The sequence below is a fragment of the Oncorhynchus tshawytscha genome, linkage group LG10, assembly GCF_018296145.1.
Source record: "Oncorhynchus tshawytscha isolate Ot180627B linkage group LG10, Otsh_v2.0, whole genome shotgun sequence".
Lineage (NCBI taxonomy): Eukaryota > Metazoa > Chordata > Actinopteri > Salmoniformes > Salmonidae > Oncorhynchus > Oncorhynchus tshawytscha.
This window is the reverse complement of record NC_056438.1, coordinates 36,312,625-36,332,719: the sequence shown is the minus strand read 5'-3', so window position 1 is coordinate 36,332,719 and position 20,095 is coordinate 36,312,625. Positions and strand designations below refer to the sequence as shown.

Below are 20,095 nucleotides of genomic sequence, written 5' to 3'. Positions count from 1 at the left end.
GACCTCTATACCAGGCGGTGTCAGAGGAAGGCCCTAAATATTGTCAAAGACTCCAGCCACCCTAGTCATAAACTGTTCTCTCTGCTACCGCACAGCAAGTGGTACCAGAGCGCCATGTCTAGTTCCAAGAGGCTTCAAAACAGCTTCTACCCCCAAGCCATAAGACTCCTGAACATCTAGTCAAATGGCTACCCAGACTATTTGCATTACCCCCTCTCCACACCACTGCCACTCTGTTATCATCAATGCATAGTCAATTTAATAACTCTACCTGCATGTACATACTACCTCAACTAACCGGTGCCCCCGCACATTGACTCTGTACCGGCACCTCTATATATATATATATATATATATATATATATTTTACTGTTTTACTGTTTTACTTTAATTACGTGTTACTTTTATCTCTTATTCTTTTTTTCTTTTTAAAAAATTTGACCCCTTTTTCGTGGTATCCAATTGTTAGTAGCTACTATCTTGTCTCATCGCTACAACTCCCGTACGGGCTCGGGAGAGACGAAGGTTGAAAGTCATGCGTCCTCCGATACACAACCCAACCAAGCCGCACTGCTTCTTAACACAGCGCGCATCCAATCCGGAGGCCAGCCGCACCAATGTGTTCGAGGAAATACTGTGCACCTGGCAACCTTGGTTAGCATGCACTGCGCCCGGCCCGCCACAGGAGTCGCTGGTGCGCGATGAGACAAGGATATCCCAACCGGCCAAACCCTCCCTAACCTGGACGACGCTAGGCCAATTGTGCGTCGCCCCACGGACCTCTCTTATTCTTATCCGTATTTTTTTTTTTAAGCTGCACTGTTGTTTAGGGGCTCGTAGATTAGCATTTCACTGTAAAGTTCTACAGCTGTTGTATTTGTCGCATGTGACTCAAAGTTTGATTTAATTTGAACTGTTCAGAGGAGATTGAGTGAATCAGGCCTTCATGGTCGAATTTCTGCAAAGAAACCATGACAAGCAATTGACATTTGATGGAAATTAAATGAGATTTTTGGTTCCAACCACTGTGTCTTTGTGAGACGCAGAGTATTTATTTATTTTTTAATTTGGACTTTATTTAACTAGGCAAGTCAACTAAGAACAAGTTCTTATTTACAATGATGGCCTATACCGGCCAAAACCAGGATGATGCTGGACCAATTGTGCACCGCCCTATGGGACTCCCAATCACAGCCGTTTGTGATAGTCTGGATTGAAACCAGGGTGTCTGTAGTGACGCCTCTAACACTGAGATGCAGTGCCTTAGACCGATGTGCCACTTGGGAGTAGGTGAATGGATGATCTCTGCATTTGTGTTTCTCATCATGAAGCATGGAGGAGGTGATGGTGTTGGGGCTCTTTACTAGTGACACCGTCTGTAGTTTATTTAGAATGCAAGGCACACTTAACCAGCATGGCTACCACAGCATTCTGCAGCGATACCCCATCCCATTTGGTTTGGGCTTAGTGGGACAATCATTTGTATTTTAACAGGACAATGACCCAACACACACCTACAGGCTGTGTAAGGGCTATTTGACCAAGAAGGAGAGTGATGGGGAGCTGCATCAGATGACCTGGCCTCCACAATCACCTGACCTCAACACAATTGAGATGGTTTGGGATGAGTTGGACTGCAGAGTAAAGGAAAAGCATCCAACAAGTGCTCGCATTATGTGGGAACTCCTTCAAGACTGTTGGAAAATAATTCCAGGTGACTACCTCTAGAAGTAGGTTGAGAGAATGCCAAGAATGTGCAAAGCTTTCATCAATGCAAATGGTGGCTACTTTGAAGAATCTAAAATGTAAAATGACACTTTTTTGGATACTACATGATTCCATATGTGTTATTTTATAGTTTTGATGTCTTCACTATAATTTTACAATGTAGAAAATAGTAAAAATAAATAAAAACCCTTGAATGAGTATTAAGTGTCCAAACGTTTAACTGTTTTGTACAGATAATTATCAGACTCAGGTTACAAACGCTGGTAAACACTCAAATACATTTCGTTAAAAACAATCGACAAAAGTAGTGCATTGGGCCTTTACTAGTCTTGTAGTAGAGGACCAATTTACATGTCTTCAAGGCGAGCAATCGTTATTTTATTGTTGCAATGTTTAGAATCCTGTTGACCTTGAACGTGGAGATTCATTTCCGGGTTATGTTTTTTCATGGCCTTCAAAATAAATGCCCTCTATAATTGAAAACTTGTATTTGTTCAATAAATAGGCTAAAATATTTGTATGATGAATAAAGTTATTGTAACTATAAGGTACAAATGCACTTTGTGTGGTTGATCGCTTTTTAATTTGATTTCCGGAAGTAACTTTTTTTTCTGCCTCAAACTTCCGACGAATTGTTTACGACTAGAACGTTTACCGCTTTTGTCAAATTAACGTCAGAGTTGATTTTTCGTCGCAAATAAAAGGCAAACTTACGAAGCAGTTTCTGAAAATTAACATAGCAGGTTAGCGTATTGACATTGTTGTGCTTTTTACTTACATTTTCCAATAACTGGATCCCTTCTAACCATTACCAACTGATGTTTTTTATATATGATATGGCGCTACCGGCTGTCAATCGTGCGCTCTTTGCTAATAGGAGTCAAATACAACTATTTATTTCAGAGGTCTTACGCAACCTGTCATTAAGTAGCCGATTCAATTTTAAGACACAATCATTGCAATGTCTGAAAACGGTGACTTCTCAATCTAATGCTGTTACGGTGCACAGAAGGTCACAGCTATACCGGCGGATATGCGAAAGCAATGGGGATGAAAATAGTCGTGCTACGAGTAACTGGACTTATGCAATGTGGAGTGCAATTGGTAAGTAAGTTATTGTCATGTTAGATATGTTACAGTACTCTTCCTTAGTGGGTGTCATTGTCAGTATTTTAAATTGCAGTCAAAAGGCTATCATCAATTATCTTTTCCATTGCTGTGCATATGATTTGCGAAGCTATGAGTGCTTCATGAAATGCAATTACAAGGACATGTATTTCTACATGTGAATACTCATAACCGGCCATTTACGTCATTAAGTGACATGAATGTTTTATAATGCATCCCTCCCTCTCCTTCGTGATAGCGTTTTCTCTCTTCAGCAAAGCTGAGGAGGACACCAGAACTGAGGCTCAGAAGAAAGAAGATGAGATCATTTTACTTTTGAAGAGAGCCAAGGTAGTTAATTGTCATCGCTGTAGGCAACTCCTCAATTTAGTTTTTTTTGCAGTCATCTAAACAAGAGGGCTACAATAGCACGTAGCCCTTGATCATGACTGTTAAATTACATTGCACATAAGTCATTGGACGACGGTGTCTTATGTATGAGGGAGTTATGTTAAGATCCCAGATGCTCAATCTGAACATTAACACACGCCGCTTGCGGTACGGTTTTGGGAGCATAAGGACCTTAAAAAAAATACCTAAAGGTTAAATTGATACACTCCTTGGTAGTGTTCTCCATGTTACTTGTTCATGAAAACAGACATAAGACAAGGTAACCACCTGTACTAATTAGCTATCTAGCTTGCTCCAAACATTTGTCTGTAAGCCAACTCGGGAAGTGTAGCGGAAATGTACACTGAACAAAAATATAAACCCATGTTTCATGAGCTGAAATAAAAGATCCCCGAAATGTTCCATGCGCACAAAAAGCTTATTTCTCTAAAATGTTGTGCACAAACTTGTTTGTATCCATGTTAGTATTTCTCCTTTGTCAAGATAACCCATTCACCTGACAGGTGTGCAATAGATGTCTCAAGTTTTTAGGGAGCGTGCAATTGGCATGGTGGCTGCAGGAATGTCCACCAGAGCTGTTGCCAGAGAATTACATTTGTTTCTCTACCATAAGCCGCCTCCATCGTTGTTTTAGAGAATTTGGAAGTATGTCCAACCTGCCTCACAACTGTAGACCACGTGTATGGCGCCGTGTGGGCGAGTGGTTTGCTAATGTCAACCTTGTGAATAGAGTGCCCCATGTTGGCGGTGGGTTTATGGTATGGGCAGGCATAAGCTACGGACAACGAACACAATTGCATGTTATCAATGGCAATTTTAAAGCATTAAAAATACAGCGATGAGATCCTGAGGCCCATTTCTAGTTTTATTTAAACACGGTATTTTTGAGTATCAGATGCATATCTGTAATCCCAGCATTATGAAATCCATAGATTAGGGCCTAATGAAATCATTTCAATTGAGTAATTTCCTCATATAAACTGTAACTCAGTAAAATCAATTAAATTGTTGTGTGTTGCGTTTTTATATTTTTGTTCAGTGTAGTTTCCTCGGATGGAGGCAACCATAGCTATATGGACCTGTGCAAATCTGCAATAGTAAGTTTATTTTTTATTTTAATTGAAGGATTCTTTCTCACTGATGAAAGATAAGGACCATATGTTTCGAAAGCTCTATCGCAAGCGATTTATCATTGATGTTTCTAAATGTTAAAACACAGATTCAGAATTGTAGTTCACATGAGCCAGTTGTGGGCGACGCTAATGGCTGAAAACTGTAGGGAGAAGGCAGAATGCCACCTAGAGTTTGAGAGCTGCACTACCGGTCAAAAGTTTTAGAACACCTACTCATTCAATAGTTTTTCTTTAGTTTTACTATTCTCTATATTGTAAAATAATAGTGAAGACATCACAACTATGAAATAACACATATGGAATCATGTAATAACCAAAAAAGTGTTAAACAAATCAAGATATTTGAGATTCTTCAAATAGCCACCCTTTGTCTTGATGACAGCTTTGCACACTCTTGGCATTCTCTCAACCAGCTTTGAGGTAGTCACCTGGAATACATTTCAATTAACATGTGTGCCTTGTTAAAAGTTAATTAATGCGTTTGAGCCAGTAAGTTGTGCTGTGACAAGGTAGGGGGAGTATACAGAAGATAGCCCTATTTGGTTAAAGACCAAGTCTATATTATGGCAAGAACAGCTCAAATAAGCAAAGAGAAATTACATATCATCATTACTTTAAGACATGAAGGTCAGTCAATTTCAAGAACTTTGAAAGTTTCTTCAAGTGCAGTCGCAAAAACCATCAAGCGCTATGATGAAACTGGCTCTCATGAGGACCGCCACAGGAATGGAAGACCCAGAGTTACCTCCGCTGCAGAGGATAAGTTCATTAGCGTTACCAGCCTCAGAAATTGCAGCCCAAATAAATGCTTCAGAGTTCAAATAACAGACACATGTCAACATCTGTTCAGAGGAGACTGTGGATCAGGCCATCATGGTTTAATTTCTGCAAAGAAACCACTACTCAAGGACACCAATAATAAGAAGAGACTTGCTTGGTTCAAGAAACACGAGCAATGGACATTAGACTGGTGGAAATTTGTCAAAATTTTAGAATGTTGGTTCCAACCGCCCGTGTCTTTGTGACGCAGTGTGAGTGAATGGATGACCTCCGCATGTGTATTTCCCACCGTAAAGCATGGAAGAAGAGGTGTTATCGTGTGCTTTGCTGGTGACACTGTCTGTGACTTATTTAGAATTCAAGGCACACTTAACCAGCATGGCTACCACAGCATTCTGCAGCAATACGCCATCCCATCTGGTTTGGGCTTAGTGGGACTATCATTTGTTTTTCAACAGGACAATGACCCAACACACTTCCAGGCTGTGTAAGGGCTATTTGACCAAGAAGGAGAGTGATGGAGTGCTGCATCAGATGACCTGGCCTCCACAATCAACCAACCCCGACCAAATTGAGATGGTTTGGGATGAGTCGGACCACAGAGTGAAGGAAATGCAGCCATAAATGGCTCAGCGTATGGGGGAACTCCTTCAAAACTGTTGGAAAAGCATTCCAGGTGAAGCTGGTTGAGAGAATGCCAAGAATGTTCAAAGCTGTCAAGGCAAAGGGTGGCTTTTTGAAGAATCTCAAATATAACCTATAGTTTGATTTTTGTATAGCACTTTTGGTTACTACATGATTCCATATGTGTTATTTCATAGTTTTGATGTCTTCACTATTCTACAATGTAGAAAATAGTAAAACTAAAGAAAACCCCTTGAATGAGTAGGTGTTCTAAAACTTTTGACCGGTAGTGTATGAAGCATGCTACTCTTTGCCAAAATATGCAAAATATGCAATCTCATGAACCAAAAGTGTCAAGTCAATGACATAATTTGTATTGCATCAATTCAGAGTGAACTGTTTATTTGTCAATGGCATTTGTATAATGTCTTTCTTTACATTATGTCCGAGTAACATTAATGTGTCTTCTGTCCCAGCTCAGTATAATGCGTGGGCAGCTGCATGGAGCCAATGGATTCCTTCACCAGGCAATTGCGCTGGCCCACCAGTCTCACAATACACAAGCAATCATCTACACCTACAGCCTGGTAAAAGCCTTGATGATAAAAACGGATGTTTTTAAAGCCTCTTCTGTGCTCATGTTGTCAAGATGGAATAAGGTGTATTTTGCTTTTAAGCGTTTTTAATTTGTCATAGCAAAAAGGTTTGCATGAAAACTCTGCAGTAGATCATTTTATTTTCCCCTGTCTCTACAGATGGCAAACCTTGCCTATGTCCAAGGTGAGCTGGATAATGTAAGTAATAGCAGAGGTTGCCATCTTTCTCGTTTCAGTTAACTATTTGCTCTCCCACTTTTGGTATTTACTTTTAAAGGCAATATGACAATGTCAGTCACTGCGTGGTAACTTCCTGCTGATCGAAATCAACAACAAACTTTAAATCTGGCAAGAAGACTGCCACTATTTGCGCTTCCCTGTGTATGTATGCTTCAAAGGAGGGCAGAAATTAAGAGCCAATAGAGGAAGTCTTGGCATTTTTTATTTGTGTTGTCGATGTCTGTTAGCTAGAGGTCAAGGTGATGTCATATTGCGGAGTCTACCGTAAAAATAAATAATACATTTATTTTATATACAGTTGAGGCCGGAAGTTTACGTACACTTAGTTTGGAGTCATTAAAACTAGTTTTTCAACCACGCCAAAACAATAGTTTGTAAACAAGAAATTTGTGGAAAGTCGGTTAGGAAAATCTACTTTGTGCACAAGTCATTTTTCCAACAATTGTTTACAGACAGATTATTATTATTATTTTTTTTAAATTTGTAATTCACTGTATCACAATTCCAGTGGGTCAGAAGTTCACATGCACTAAGTTGACTGTGCCTTTAAACAGCTTGGAAAATTCCAGAAAATGTCATGGCTTTAATAGGCTAATTGACATCATTTTAGTCAATTGGAGGTGTACCTGTGGATGTATTTCTCTGCCTACCTTCAAACTCAGTTCCTCTTTGCTTGACATGAGAAAATCAAAAGTAATCAGCCAAGACCTCAGAAAAATAGTTGTAGACCTCCACAAGTCTGGTTCATCCTTGGGAGCAATTTCCAAATACCTGAAGGTACCATGTTTATCTATACAAACAATAGTACGCAGGTATAAACACCATGGGACCACGCAGCCGTCATACCGCTCAGGAAGGAGCGGTGTTCTGTGAACTGAACGTACTTTGGTGCGAAAAGTGCAAATCAATCCCAGAACAACAGCAAAGGACCATGTGAAGATGCTGGAGGACACTGGTATATCCAGAGAAACAAGTCCAATATCAACATAACCTGAAAAGCCGCTCAGCAAGGAAGAAGCCACTGTTCCAAAACTGTACATGGGGACAAAGATTGTACTTTTTGGAGAAATCAGCTCTGAAACCAGATTGCATAGCGGAGAAGGTATGGTCGGTAATCTGTTTGTTGACTTGGCTTTCGAAGACCTTAGAAAGGCAGGGTAGGATAGATATAGGTCTGTAGCAGTTTGGGGCAAGAGTGTGTCCCCCTTTGAAGAGGGGGATGACCGCAGCTGCTTTCCAATCGTTCGGAATCTCAGACGACACGAAAGTGGTTGAACAGGTTAGTAATAGGGGTTGCAACAATTTCTGCAGATAATTTTAGAAAGAAAGGGTCCAGATTGTCTAGCCTGGCTGATTTGTAGGGGTCCAGATTTTGCAGCTCTTTCAGAACATCAGCTGACTGGATTTGGGAGAAGGAGAAATGGTGAAGGCTTGGGCGAGTTGCTGTGGGGGGTTCAGTGCTGTTGACCGGGGTAGGTCTAGCCAGGTGGAAAGCATGGCCAGCCGTAGAAAAATGCTTATTGAAATTCTCAATTATAGTGGTGACAGTGTTTCCTATCCTCAGTGCAGTGGGCAGCTGGGAGGAGGTGTTCTTATTTTCCATGGACTTCAGTGTCCCATAACTTTTTTGAGTTTGTGATGCAGGAAGCAAATTTCTGCTTGAAAAAGCTAGCCATGGCTTTTCTAACTGCCTGTGTATATTGGTTTCTAGCTTCCCTGAAAAGTTGCATATCACGGGGGCTATTCGTTGCTAATGCAGAACACCATAGGATGTTTTTTGTGTTGGTTAAGGGCAGTCAGGTCTAGAGAGAACCAAGGGCTATACCTGTTCCTGGTTCTAAATTTCTTGAATGGGGCATGCTTATTTAAGATGGTGAGGAAGGTTTTTGTTTTTTTAAGCCAGGCATCCTCTACTGACTGGATGAGATCAGGATACCCCGGCCAGGTCGATTAGAAAGGCCTGCTCGCTGAAGTGTTTCAGGGAGCGTTTGACAGTGATGAGTGGAGGTCGTTTGACCGCTGACTCATTACGGATGCAGGCAATGAGGCAGTGAACGCTGAGATCTTGGTTGAAAACAGCAGAGGTGTATTTAGAGGACAAGTTGGTTAGGATGATATCTATGAGGGTGCCCGTGTTTACGACTTTGGGGTGGTACCTGGTAGGTTCATTGATAATTTGTGCGAGATTGAGGGCATTAAGCTTAGATTGTAGGATGGCCGGGGTGTTAAACATGTTCTAGTTTAGGTCGCCTATCAACACAAGCTCTGAAGATAGATGGGGGCAATCAGTTCACATATGGTGTCCAGAGCACAGCTGGGGGCAGAGGGTGGTCTGTAGCAAGACAGAGGTGGATTTTTAAAAGTATAAGTTCAAATTGTTTGGGTACAGACCTGGATAGTAGGACAGAACTGTGAACTCAGATTTTAAAGGCAATGCTACCAAATACTAATTGAATGTATGTAAACTTCTGACCCACTGGGAATGTGAAATAAAAGCTGAAATCACTCTACTATTATTCTGACATTTCACACTCTTAAAATGAAGTGGTGATCCTAACTGACCTAAAACAGGGATTTTTTTTTAGGATTAAATGTCAAGAATTGTGAAATAGTTTTTAAATGTATTTGGCTAAGGTGTATGTAAACCTCCGACTTCAACTAGCTCTTTTCATTACAAACAATAATCTCAAAGTCGCTTTAAAAACAAACATGTAGGGGTTTGGCAGTTCATAGTTGGTCTTCCACAGCTTCAGATGTCTAGGCAGTTTGGAAAGGCATTAAGTCAGTTGGTGGCTTGAGTGGAGGGAGCATCGATGATACAGACGGGTAGGGAGACTACGTCAGTCAGATAATGGTAGACAGGCCCGGAGCTCTTCATCAGGCACCTTGTCTCCTTTTCCAGAAGTAGGCTCGGTCATCCACTATCAAAGCGTAGCACCCACCTGGGTAATGTTTTGGCGACTGTAAAAGCGGCAGAAAAGGCGACCACACTTCGACAATAGTCTGGAACAGGCGAGCATCTGCCATTGTCTCACGTCACAGTCCCCACATCCTTCCAGGAACCGGAACAGGTGGAACAAAAAGCCAGTGATGTGAAGCCATTCAGTTTTACTAAGCTCATAATGCATTAAGTATATTCTTAAAGAATCAATAGTATATAATTAATTGAAATGACCATTGAGCAGAGGTAAATATGCTAGATTGTACCATTTTACTTTTTTTTTTTTTTAAATGGTGTTTTGCCTACTTCCAGTGGTCACCCCTGTGCTCTTCTCCCCCAGGCAGAGAAACTGTTCAAAGCGGCCATGAGTTTCATGTTGTCCGGAGGAACACCAGAGGTGAGGGTTGGTCATGTGTTTAAGTAATAGGTTAATAGAAGAGGAATGTTGTGACAACTGGACAGTAGAGTCACTGGGTACTGTGGCATCTTTCTGATTTTGAAATGAAGAGGACAATCTGTCATTTTACATCTTTTGTCAATCCGAACAAAGGAAGACTGTCTGGAATAAATAGGCTTTGGCTCATTCTGTTTCAAAACCATTGGTGTTGAATTGTTGTGTATGTTGCATTGTTGTCTAGACACTCAATGCTATTGCTACTTCAGTTTTTTTTCCTTTTCCTTCTTTTCAAAGGACGACAATGGGGTCATTGAGATGTCCTTGAAGCTTGCTACCATATATGCCGGCCAGAATAAGTAAGTGGACTTCAAAAGTGGAGCAATTGAATCAATTTCGTTCTTTTACAACCAAACGTTCAAAAGTTTGGGGTCACTTAGAAATGTCCCTGTTCCATGAAAACATACATTAAATGAGTTGCAAAATTAATATGAAATATAGTCATGATGTTGACAAGTTTATAAATAATTTTTTTATTGAAATAATAATTGCTTCCTTCAAACTTTGCTTTTGTCAAAGAATCCTCCATTTGCAGCAGTTACAGCCTTGCAGATCTTTGGCATTCTAGTTGTCCATTTGTTGATCTAATCTGAAGAGATTTCACCCCATGCTTCCTGAAGCACCTTCCACATAAGGTCAAGCTGCTCCCACAACCGCTCAATAGGGTTGAGATGCGGTGACTGTGCTGGCCACACCATTATACACACTAGCTGACTGCTTCTTCCCTAAATACTTCTTGCATAGTTTGGAGCTGTGCTTTGGGTCATTGTCCTGTTGTAGGAGGAAATTGGCTCCAATTAAGCGCCGTCCATAGGGTACGGCATGGCGTGGCAAAATGGAGTGATAGCCTTCCTTCTTCAAGATCCCTTTTACCCTGTGCAAATCTCCTACTTTAGCACCCCCAGACCATCACATTGCCCCTACCATGCTTGTCAGATGGCGTCAAGCACTTCTCCAGTATCTTTAAATTTTTTCTGCGTCTCATGAATGTTCTTCTTTGTGACCTGAACACCTCAAACTTAGATTTGTCTGTCCAAATCTTCCTCTGTCCAGTGTCTGTTCTTTTTTCCATCTTAATCTTTTATTTTTATTGGCCAGGCTGAGATATGACTTTCTTTGCAACTCTGCCTAGAAGGCCAGCATCCCGGAGTCGCCTCTTCACTGTTGACGTTGAGACTGGTGTTTTGCGGGTACTATTTAATGAAGCTGCCAGTTGAGGACTTGTGATGCGCCTGTTTCTCAAACTAGACACTCTAATGTACTTGTCCTCTTGCTCAGTTGTGCACCGGGGCCTCCCACTCCTCTTTCTACTCTGGTTAGAGCCAGTTTGCGCTGTTCTGTGAAGGGAGTAGTACACAGCGTTGTACGAGATCTTCAGTTTCTTGGCAATTTCTTGCATGGAATAGTCTTCATTTCTCAGAACAAGAATGGACTGATGAGTTTCAGAAGAAATTCTTTGTTTCTGAGCCTGTAATCGAACCCACAAATGCTGATGCTCCACATACTCAACTAGTCTAAAGAAGGCCAGTTTTATTGCTTCTTTTAATCAGAACAACCGTTTTCAGCTGTGCTAACAATTTCAAAAGGGTTTTCTAATGATCAATTAGCCTTTTAAAATGATAAACTTGGATTAGCTAACACAACGCACCATTGAAACACAGGAGTGATGGTTGTTGATAATGGGCCCCTGTACGCTAAATATAGATATTCCATAAAAAAATCTGTTTCCAGCTGCAATAGTCATTTACAACATTAACAATGTCTACACTGTATTTCTGATACATTTGATGTTATTTTAATGGACAAAATGTGCTTTTCTTTCAAGAACAAGGACATTTCTCAGTGACCCCAAACTTTTGAACGGTAGTGTATATATTTTTTTATGTAAATGGAAGTTTTTAGAGGTGTCCAGACACTTTTGTTGTTGATTTCACTTGTTTTTGACCAACTTATGCCAACCAGCGATTCACTTCCTCATCCTCGTTGTGCAGTACGGGGGCTCTGAAAAAACCTGAACAAATGCTCCAAAAACACCCAAATACATCCTTTTAGAAAAGCAACTTTTCTTCATACATTGATACAGGTATTTAGATATTGTACATATGCAATTGTGTAATTCTAAACTTTATCCGCAATGTTATATTTCATTTTGTGGCAAATCGAGTTATACCTTTCCGTCTATTCTAGCAGCAGACTACACGGAGAATGAAATAGCTGGATAGGGAAAACCCCTTGAGTCATGCCCAAATTGAACATTAGGAGGTACATTTGCTTCAAATTCCATTTAATAGATGTAAATACGTTTTGGATAATAGCTAGCCAGCTTAGTTGAAGAGTGCCGAATACACCATTAAATAGGCTTTCAAGCCAAAGCCAAGCTTTTAAGTTGAGAAATCATTTTCTGTGGTTGGCTATAGTCAGATGGGCTGTATTTCTATTACATGTATTTGAAATAATTATTTGAATTACTTCTGAGTATTTTGTATGTTGTATTACACTGGAATTAACTATACTCAAATGTATTTTGTAACAGGATACTTTCGAAAGCTGTCATTTGTTTTTTCAAAATAGTTTTCTCTTTTTTTTAAATAATGGTTCTCAATTTTTGTGGCCCCCTTTCACCCTACATTGGTATCGAAAGTCTGATGGCATGATGGTGTGGTAAGAGAATCTGCTAAAAGTCCTTAAAATTTAGTTCAATCCATTGCACACTACAAATGGTCAAATGGTCAAAAAGGTCATTTCCATTTGAGCCGACATAGGCAGCGTTTACCGTGTTCTTTGCAGTTGATTTATTTTCTGGGTCATTTAGCAGACACTCTTATCCAGAGTGACAGTGTATTCAACTAAGGTAGATAAACAACAACATATCGCAGTCGTAGCAAGAAAGACGTTTATGTAACCGTTACTGAGAATGTTGCTGCTGTTCGGTCGGCAACTTGCAAATGTATTTTAAAATACTAAATACATGTATTTTAAATACAATACTTTTGAAAAAGTATTGTATTTATTAAAAATATTTTATTTTGATAAATTGGTCATTTGGGTATTTTGTCATTTTATGCCCATCTCTGGTTATAGTCCTGTAGTAGTATATTATTATAATATGACTACATTTCACGATCCACCCCCAAATTCTACATATCACAGTTCACCATATATGATGTGTAACCTTATATTAAATGTATGTTTTTCTTTCTTCTCAGGAATGACCTGGCAGAGACTGGTTTCCAGTTTTGCACTGAATCCCTTGAAGCCAAGTTAGAGAAATTCAAGGAACTTCCCACTGAGGAACAGTCAGGTATCTAATGACCTTACCATCAAATTGTTATTTTTTGCTGTAATAGCATAAGATTCTATGTTTTGGGTGTGTGTGTGGGGCACAACTTCCTAATGGTCCGCCACACTGATCCTCAACAGGGGGGCCCCACAGGGTAGCGTGCTCAGCCACCTCCTGTACTCCCTGTTCACCCACATCTCCAACTCAATCATCAAGTTTGCTGACAACACAACAGTGATAGGCCTGATTACCAACAACGACGAGACAGCCTAGGTGGTGAGAGCCCTGGCGGAGTGGTGCCAGGAAAATAACCTGCACCTTCAAGACTGCTGTCTTATCTACATAATCATTGAACACTGGTCACTTTAATAATGTTTACATGCTGTTTTACCCACTTTGTATATATGCTGTATTCTAGTCATGGCTCATCCTATATATACACACTACTGCTATACACACCTTTTACTATTCACGTACTGTCCATACTGTATACTCACATTTACATAAGTACTCAGACCCTTTACTCAGTACTTTGTTGTACCACCTTTGGCAGTGATTACAGCCTCAAGTATTCTTGGTAGGACGCTATAAGCTTGGCACATCTGTATTTAGGAAGTTTCTCCCATTCTTCTCTGCAGATCCTCTCAAGCTCTGTCAGGTTGGATGGGGAGCGTTGTTGCACAGCTATTTTCAGGTCTCCAGAGATGTTCGATCGGGTTCAAGTCCGGGCTCTGGCTGGGCCACTCAGAGACTTGTCCTGAAGCCACTTCTGCCTTGTCTTGGCTAAGTGCTTAGAGTCGTTGTCCTGTTGGAAGGTGAACCTTAGCCCTAATCTGAGGTCCTTAGTGCTTTGGAACAGGTTTTCATCAAGGATCTCTCTGTAGTCTGCTCCGTTCATCTTTCCCTTGACCCTGACTAGTCTCACAGTCCCTGCCATTGAAAAACATCCCCACAGCATGGATGCTGCCACCACCATGCTTCATTATAGGGAGGGTGCCATGCTTCCTCCAGACGTGACACTTGGCATTCAGGCCAAAGAGTTCAATCTTGTTTTTCATGGTCTGAATATCCTTTTGGCAAACTCCACGCGGGCTGTCATGTGCCTATTTTACTGAGGAGTGATTTCTGTCTGGCCACTCTATCATAAAGGCCTGATTGGTGGCGAGCTGTGGAGATTGTTGTCCTTCTGGAAGGTTCTCCCATCTCCACAGAGGAACTCTGGAGCTCTGTCAGTGACCAGGTTCTTGGTCACCTCCCTGACCAATGCCCTTCTCCCCCAATTGCTTAGTTTGGCTGGGCGGCCAGCTCTAGTGTTAGGAATCCCTTTGGCCCGGCAGTCTAGAGGGGATGGTAACGAGACCCGTAACATAACTCATGCAAAGTGTAATAGTGACAGTAACGGTACGAACAAAAAAAACAGACAACTTCATTACCGTCAAACACTCAGGGTTTATTTGAAAACACACGGTAAGGGAGGGGAGGAGGGGGGGCAGGAAAAGGGGCTGAGCTGGACCCAAGGAAAGGAACAAAAATCCAAAAACACCCCTAAGCTAGACTAGCCTACTACTATACAGCTAACTAACCAAAAATACAGTGGGTGGTCCACCCAGCTCTACCTAGTGTTCTTAGACAAAGTAGTCCTACGGGTAGTGTATGCCCATGGGCAACTTGTCTTTTTTCCCCCTTTTCCCACCATCAAACAAACACCACAACAAAATAACAATACTCACAGGTGGGGACAAAGTGATATGCAGGTGCTAAAACAAAAGAGAGATCTACAGAGATTGCATGACAGAGAGGTTGAGCTTTTGAAAAAACAACTGACAGGGTTTTTAAACCAAGGGAAAGGGGATGTGATTGGGTAATGGAAACAGGAGGAGGTGTGTCTTCTGATTAGCGACTGATTGGGGAATGATGATTGCCACCTGTGAGAAGGAGAGAAAAGAAATACACACACAGGATACACACAGAATACTTGTATCCGTAACATATAGGAAGAGTCTTGGTGGTACCAAACATCTTCCATTTAAGATTGAAGGCCACTGTGTTCTTGGGGACCTTCAATGCTGCAGAAATGTTTTGGGACCCATCCCCAGATCTGTGCTTTGACACAATCCTATCTCGGGGCTCTACAGCCAATTCCTTCGACCTCATGGCTTGGTTTTTGCTCTGACATGCACTGTCAACTGTGGGACCTTGTATAGACAGGTGTGTGTGTGTCTTTCCAAATCATGTCCAATCAATTGAATTTACCACAGGTGGACTCCAAGTTGTAGACATAGCTCAAGGATAATTAATGAAACAGGATGCACCTGAGCTCAATTTCGAGGCTCATCGCAAAGGGTCTGAATACACAAATGTCTAAACCTGTTTTTGCTATGTTATTCCGGACATTGTGTGGAGATTGAGGACATTATTTATTTAATACATTTTACAATAAGGCTGTAACAAAATGTGGAAAAAGTTAAGGGGTCTGAATAACTATACATACAGTTGAAGTTTACATACACTTAGGTTGGAGTCATTAAAACTCGTTTTTCAACCACTCCACAAATTTCTTGTTACCAAACTATAGTTTTGGCAAGTCTGTTAGGACATCTACTTTCTGCATGACACAAGTAATTTTTCACAGACAGATTGTGCCTTTTTTTAAACAGCTTGGAAAATTCCAGAAAATTATTTCATGGCTTTAGAAGCTTTTGATAGGCTAATTGACATAATTTGAGTCAATTGGATGTGTACCTGTGGATGTATTTCAAGGCCTACCTTCAAACTCCGTGCCTCTTTGCTTAACATCATGGGAAAATCAAAAGAAATCAGCCAAGGAAAAACATTTTTAAACCTCCACAAGTCTGGTTCATCCTTGGGAGCAATTTCCAAATGCCTAAAGGTACCACGTTCATCTGTACAAACAATAGTAATCAGGTATAAACACCATGGGACCACGCAGCCGTCATCCGCTCAGGAAGGAGCGGCGTTCTGTCTCCAAGAGCTGAATATACTTTGGTGCGAAAAGTGCAACTCAATCCCAGAACAAAAGGACCTGGTGAAGATGCTGGAGGACACTGGTACAAATCATACTTTTTGGAGAAATGTTCTCTGGTCTGATGAAACAAAAATAGAACTGTTTTGCCATAATGACCATTGTTATATTTAGAGGAAAAAAGGGGAGGCTTGCAAGCCCAAGAACACCATCCCAACCGTGAAGCATGGGGGTGGCAGCATCATGAGGGTGCTTTGCTAACAGGAGGGACTGGTGCACTTCACAAAATAAAGGGCATCATGAGGAAGGACAATTAAGTGGATACATTGAAGCAACATCTCACGCCAAAACTCACACCACTTATTGTGGGACGCTTGTGGAAGGCTACCTGAAACGTTTGACCCAAGTTAAACAATTTAAAGGCAATGATACTAATTAGGTGTATGTGAACTTCTGACCCACTGGGAATGTGATGAAAGAAATAAAAGCTGAAATAAATAATTCTTTCTACTATTATTCTGGCATTTCACATTCTTAAAAATAAAATGGTGCTACCTACGACAGGGAATTTACCTAGCTTACCTACGACAGGGAATTTTTACTAGGATTAAATGTCAGATTGTGAAACTGAGTTTACATGTATTTGGCTAAGGTGTATGTAAACTTCCGACTTCAACTGTGTACATACATACATATATACAATACCATTCAAAAGTTTGGACACATCTACTCTTTCCAGGATTTCTTTATTTTTACTTTTTTCTACATGGTAGAATAATAGTGAAGACATCTAAACTATGAAATCACACACATGGAATCACATAATAACCAAAAAAGTGTTAAACAAATCAAAATATATTTGAGATTCTACAAATAGCCACCTGCCTCAGGCAGGTGTAGGTTGTAGGGCCAGTATCGCGATATTCGTTAGTATCGTTGCAAGGAAACAAAACACGATGCCCATTTAACATCTTTAGGAAAACATCCCTAATGTTGTCATCCACAGTCACGTGTTTATTTTCCAAGCTATAGCACACAATACTTTACATTCAGCAGATTTTTAAAGGACCAAAGAATTTGGTCTGCTTCATGTGACATGATCTTCTGAAAAGTTGTGAAACCTTGCTTTTGTATGTGCATTCAACTTTCGTGACCATATTGAGCTTGCTTGCTGACTGCATCCCTCCTCGTGTTTCTCCCTCTTTTCAGAGGAGTTGCGGATGGAGACCCGGCTGCTGCTGGGCCTGACCTTGGACTCCCACGCTCGCTACATGGCCGCCACACACCGCCTGAGCCGGGCGGCACTGGACTACAAACGAGCCCTACTGATCTGCCAGGAAGAGCAGGGAGAGACTCACCCACAGGTACCAGTTGTTAAATGTTTAGGCATTTTAGATAGAACGCCTGTTTTTGTTCTCTCCACAAAGTTTAAATGGATTATTTTAAAGTATATATCTGAGTTCAAATGTTTTCTTTGTTTATTACAACGTCACTGAAATGAAGAAACAATGTTTATACAACCTATTGGAACGTAGTGGGTTGGGACCTAAAGACTTACCGTCACCTCTACTGTGGTGTTAAAGACAATTGACAAGAAAGTAATATTGTTCTTGGTCTTCTACAGTCGCTGGTGCTGCTGAGTGACCTGGCCACCATCCTGGACCTGCAGGGCCGCCACGATGAGGCCCTGCCCCTGGTAAAGCAGGCCGTGGAGCTGAGCAGAGAAGCCGGGCACCCTGACCAGCACGTGTTGTTGGGAAACATGGCAGGCGTCCTACTGCACAATGGTAAGGAGGGCTAAAAATGAGGACTGAAATTCTAGGACCTCTTCCCTCAACAAAGTCAGTTTTCAATGTCAAAACATTCACTTTTTATTGAGAATGACTAAATTAATGTAGCTCAGTTGGTAGAGCATGGCTTTTGCAACGTCAAGATAGTGGGTTCGATTCCCAGGACCACCCGTACGTAAAAAATGTGGCATGTATGACTAAGTCACTTTGGATAAAAGTGTCTAAATGGTATATTATATTTCTCTATGCATGTTATCCTTCTGGCACAGGTCAGTTTTATAATTTGGTGCAGCTGCATAAGTAACTGTACAGGCATTAACATTAATGGATAACATTTTGTTCAAGGAGGTACTGCGAAGTCTTATTACTGTTAATATCAGAGAATATCTCTGTCGTGTTCATTACGGCATGCAACAGAAAACGTTTAACTATTTGTAACAGAAAATAAAACTGAGTTTCTTATTGGAGAAACCCAATTCCTAATTCAGTCCGTTTTCGTTCATTTCATGTCAAATGAACACAATCTTTGTGTGTTCCTCCTGGTCCAGGTCTGTTTGAGGAGTCAGTGAACCTGTACAAGGAGGCCCTGGCTCTGGCCCAGTCTGCAGGAGATGAAGAAGCAGTAGAGCAGATCCGGGAGGGGCTGAAAGAGGTGGGCAACAGGAGGAAAGCCAAGAAGGCGGAAACAGAAGTCCCCAAGACTGAGACCGACTGACCAGTTGGATCAACCAAACAAATATTAACACAACCCCAAGCCATCTCTGAACATTTCTGTTTGCAAATCTGAAGGGACTGAAATTAGATGGGTCATGTATGCACAAGATACGGAGCACATGGCTTATACAGTAGCTCAGGAGAAGGAGAAATGCAATAACACAATCACACTGTTTTCAAGACAACAGTTTCTTTCTATGGGCATGCAACAATCTCATCTGTGAAACCCTGTAATGTTTTGTCTGTATTGTGTGAAATCTCACTCCAATGAGGTGTTCTTTTGTTGTCAGATTGGCTCAAGATGTAAGGGGAAAGACTCTGAGCTAAATTAAGTAAGACAAAGCCGGAATTCAGTCAAAGGTATGTTGTTCGACAAGCGTATTGCACATTTACTTTTAAATTGCTGCTCCTTTATATTTACGCTTGAGACAACATCCGCAGAGTTTATCATGAATGCAATCTCTTTACGAACGTCGGGGGAAATGCAATTTGTTGACAATCCGCTTTTGATTGAATCCCAGCCTGAATAATGGCATCGTAGGAGAATTGCAAGTCATGTGAATGACTATAAATAAAACTGTGTATGACATGTACAATTTGTGTATACAACACAATTTCATACAGACTTGAAAGTGACATGGGACTTACCTGTCAGCTTCAAGAGTGAAATGCCAAATCAGTAATTGTATTGTTTTCCCTTTGTGTGAACAACCAAGATATAACATGAGGCTGTCCGACTTTTCTGGACCCCGCTTTCCAGCGGCTGGGGTCCCGGGGCTTGTGCGCATGTGGGGGATTCTGTACTTTGCCCACAATCTCTGCTCAACTCGTTGATAACCTCCCTTCACATTTCGCACTGTCAATTGTGAATGATAATTCTTAAAATTTTACAGGTGAAACGTCCATGCTGCATCTGCATACCGACGATTTGGTGTAAATCAGTTTCATGGGGATACAGTGCATTCGGAAAGTATTCAGACCCCTTGACTTTTTCCACATTTTCTAAAATAGATTTAAAAATAATAATAATCCTCAGCAATCTACCATCAATTCTCCATAAGGACAAAGCAAAAAGATTATAGATTATTTTTGCAAATGTAAAAAATATACAACTGAAATATCACATTTGCATAAGTATTCAGAGCCTTTACTCAGTACTGCGTTGAAGTACCTTTGGCAGCGATTACAGCCTCAAGTCTTGGATATGATGCTACAAGCTTGGCACACCTGTATTTGGGGAGTTTCTCCCATTCTTCTCTCCATATCCCCTCAAGCTCTGTCAGGTTTGATGGGGAGCGTCGCTGCACAGCTATT

The 20,095-nt window shown here is 41.0% G+C and overlaps 1 protein-coding gene across 3 annotated transcripts; it reads left to right on the top strand.

Annotated features, from left to right (window-relative positions):
* The first annotated feature begins 2,267 nt into the window (after positions 1–2,267).
* On the top strand, positions 2,268–19,072 carry LOC112260148 (tetratricopeptide repeat protein 19, mitochondrial). Of its 3 annotated transcripts, XM_024435035.2 has the most exons (11): positions 2,329–2,832; positions 3,095–3,186; positions 4,286–4,343; positions 6,260–6,370; positions 6,539–6,577; positions 9,901–9,957; positions 10,252–10,313; positions 13,221–13,315; positions 17,487–17,641; positions 17,902–18,064; positions 18,616–19,072. In XM_024435035.2, exons 3-11 carry the CDS (start codon positions 4,320–4,322, stop codon positions 18,780–18,782), a joined length of 873 nt encoding a protein of 290 aa, XP_024290803.1. In that variant the 5' UTR covers positions 2,329–2,832; positions 3,095–3,186; positions 4,286–4,319; the 3' UTR covers positions 18,783–19,072. The 3 variants fall into 3 exon arrangements, with proteins under 3 accessions (XP_042184460.1, XP_024290803.1, XP_024290802.1); XM_024435034.2 differs by lacking the exon at positions 4,286–4,343 and having other exon boundaries at positions 2,330–2,832; XM_042328526.1 differs by lacking the exons at positions 4,286–4,343; positions 17,487–17,641; positions 17,902–18,064; positions 18,616–19,072 and adding an exon at positions 13,435–13,868 and having other exon boundaries at positions 2,268–2,832.
* Positions 19,073–20,095: the final 1,023 nt, after the last annotated feature.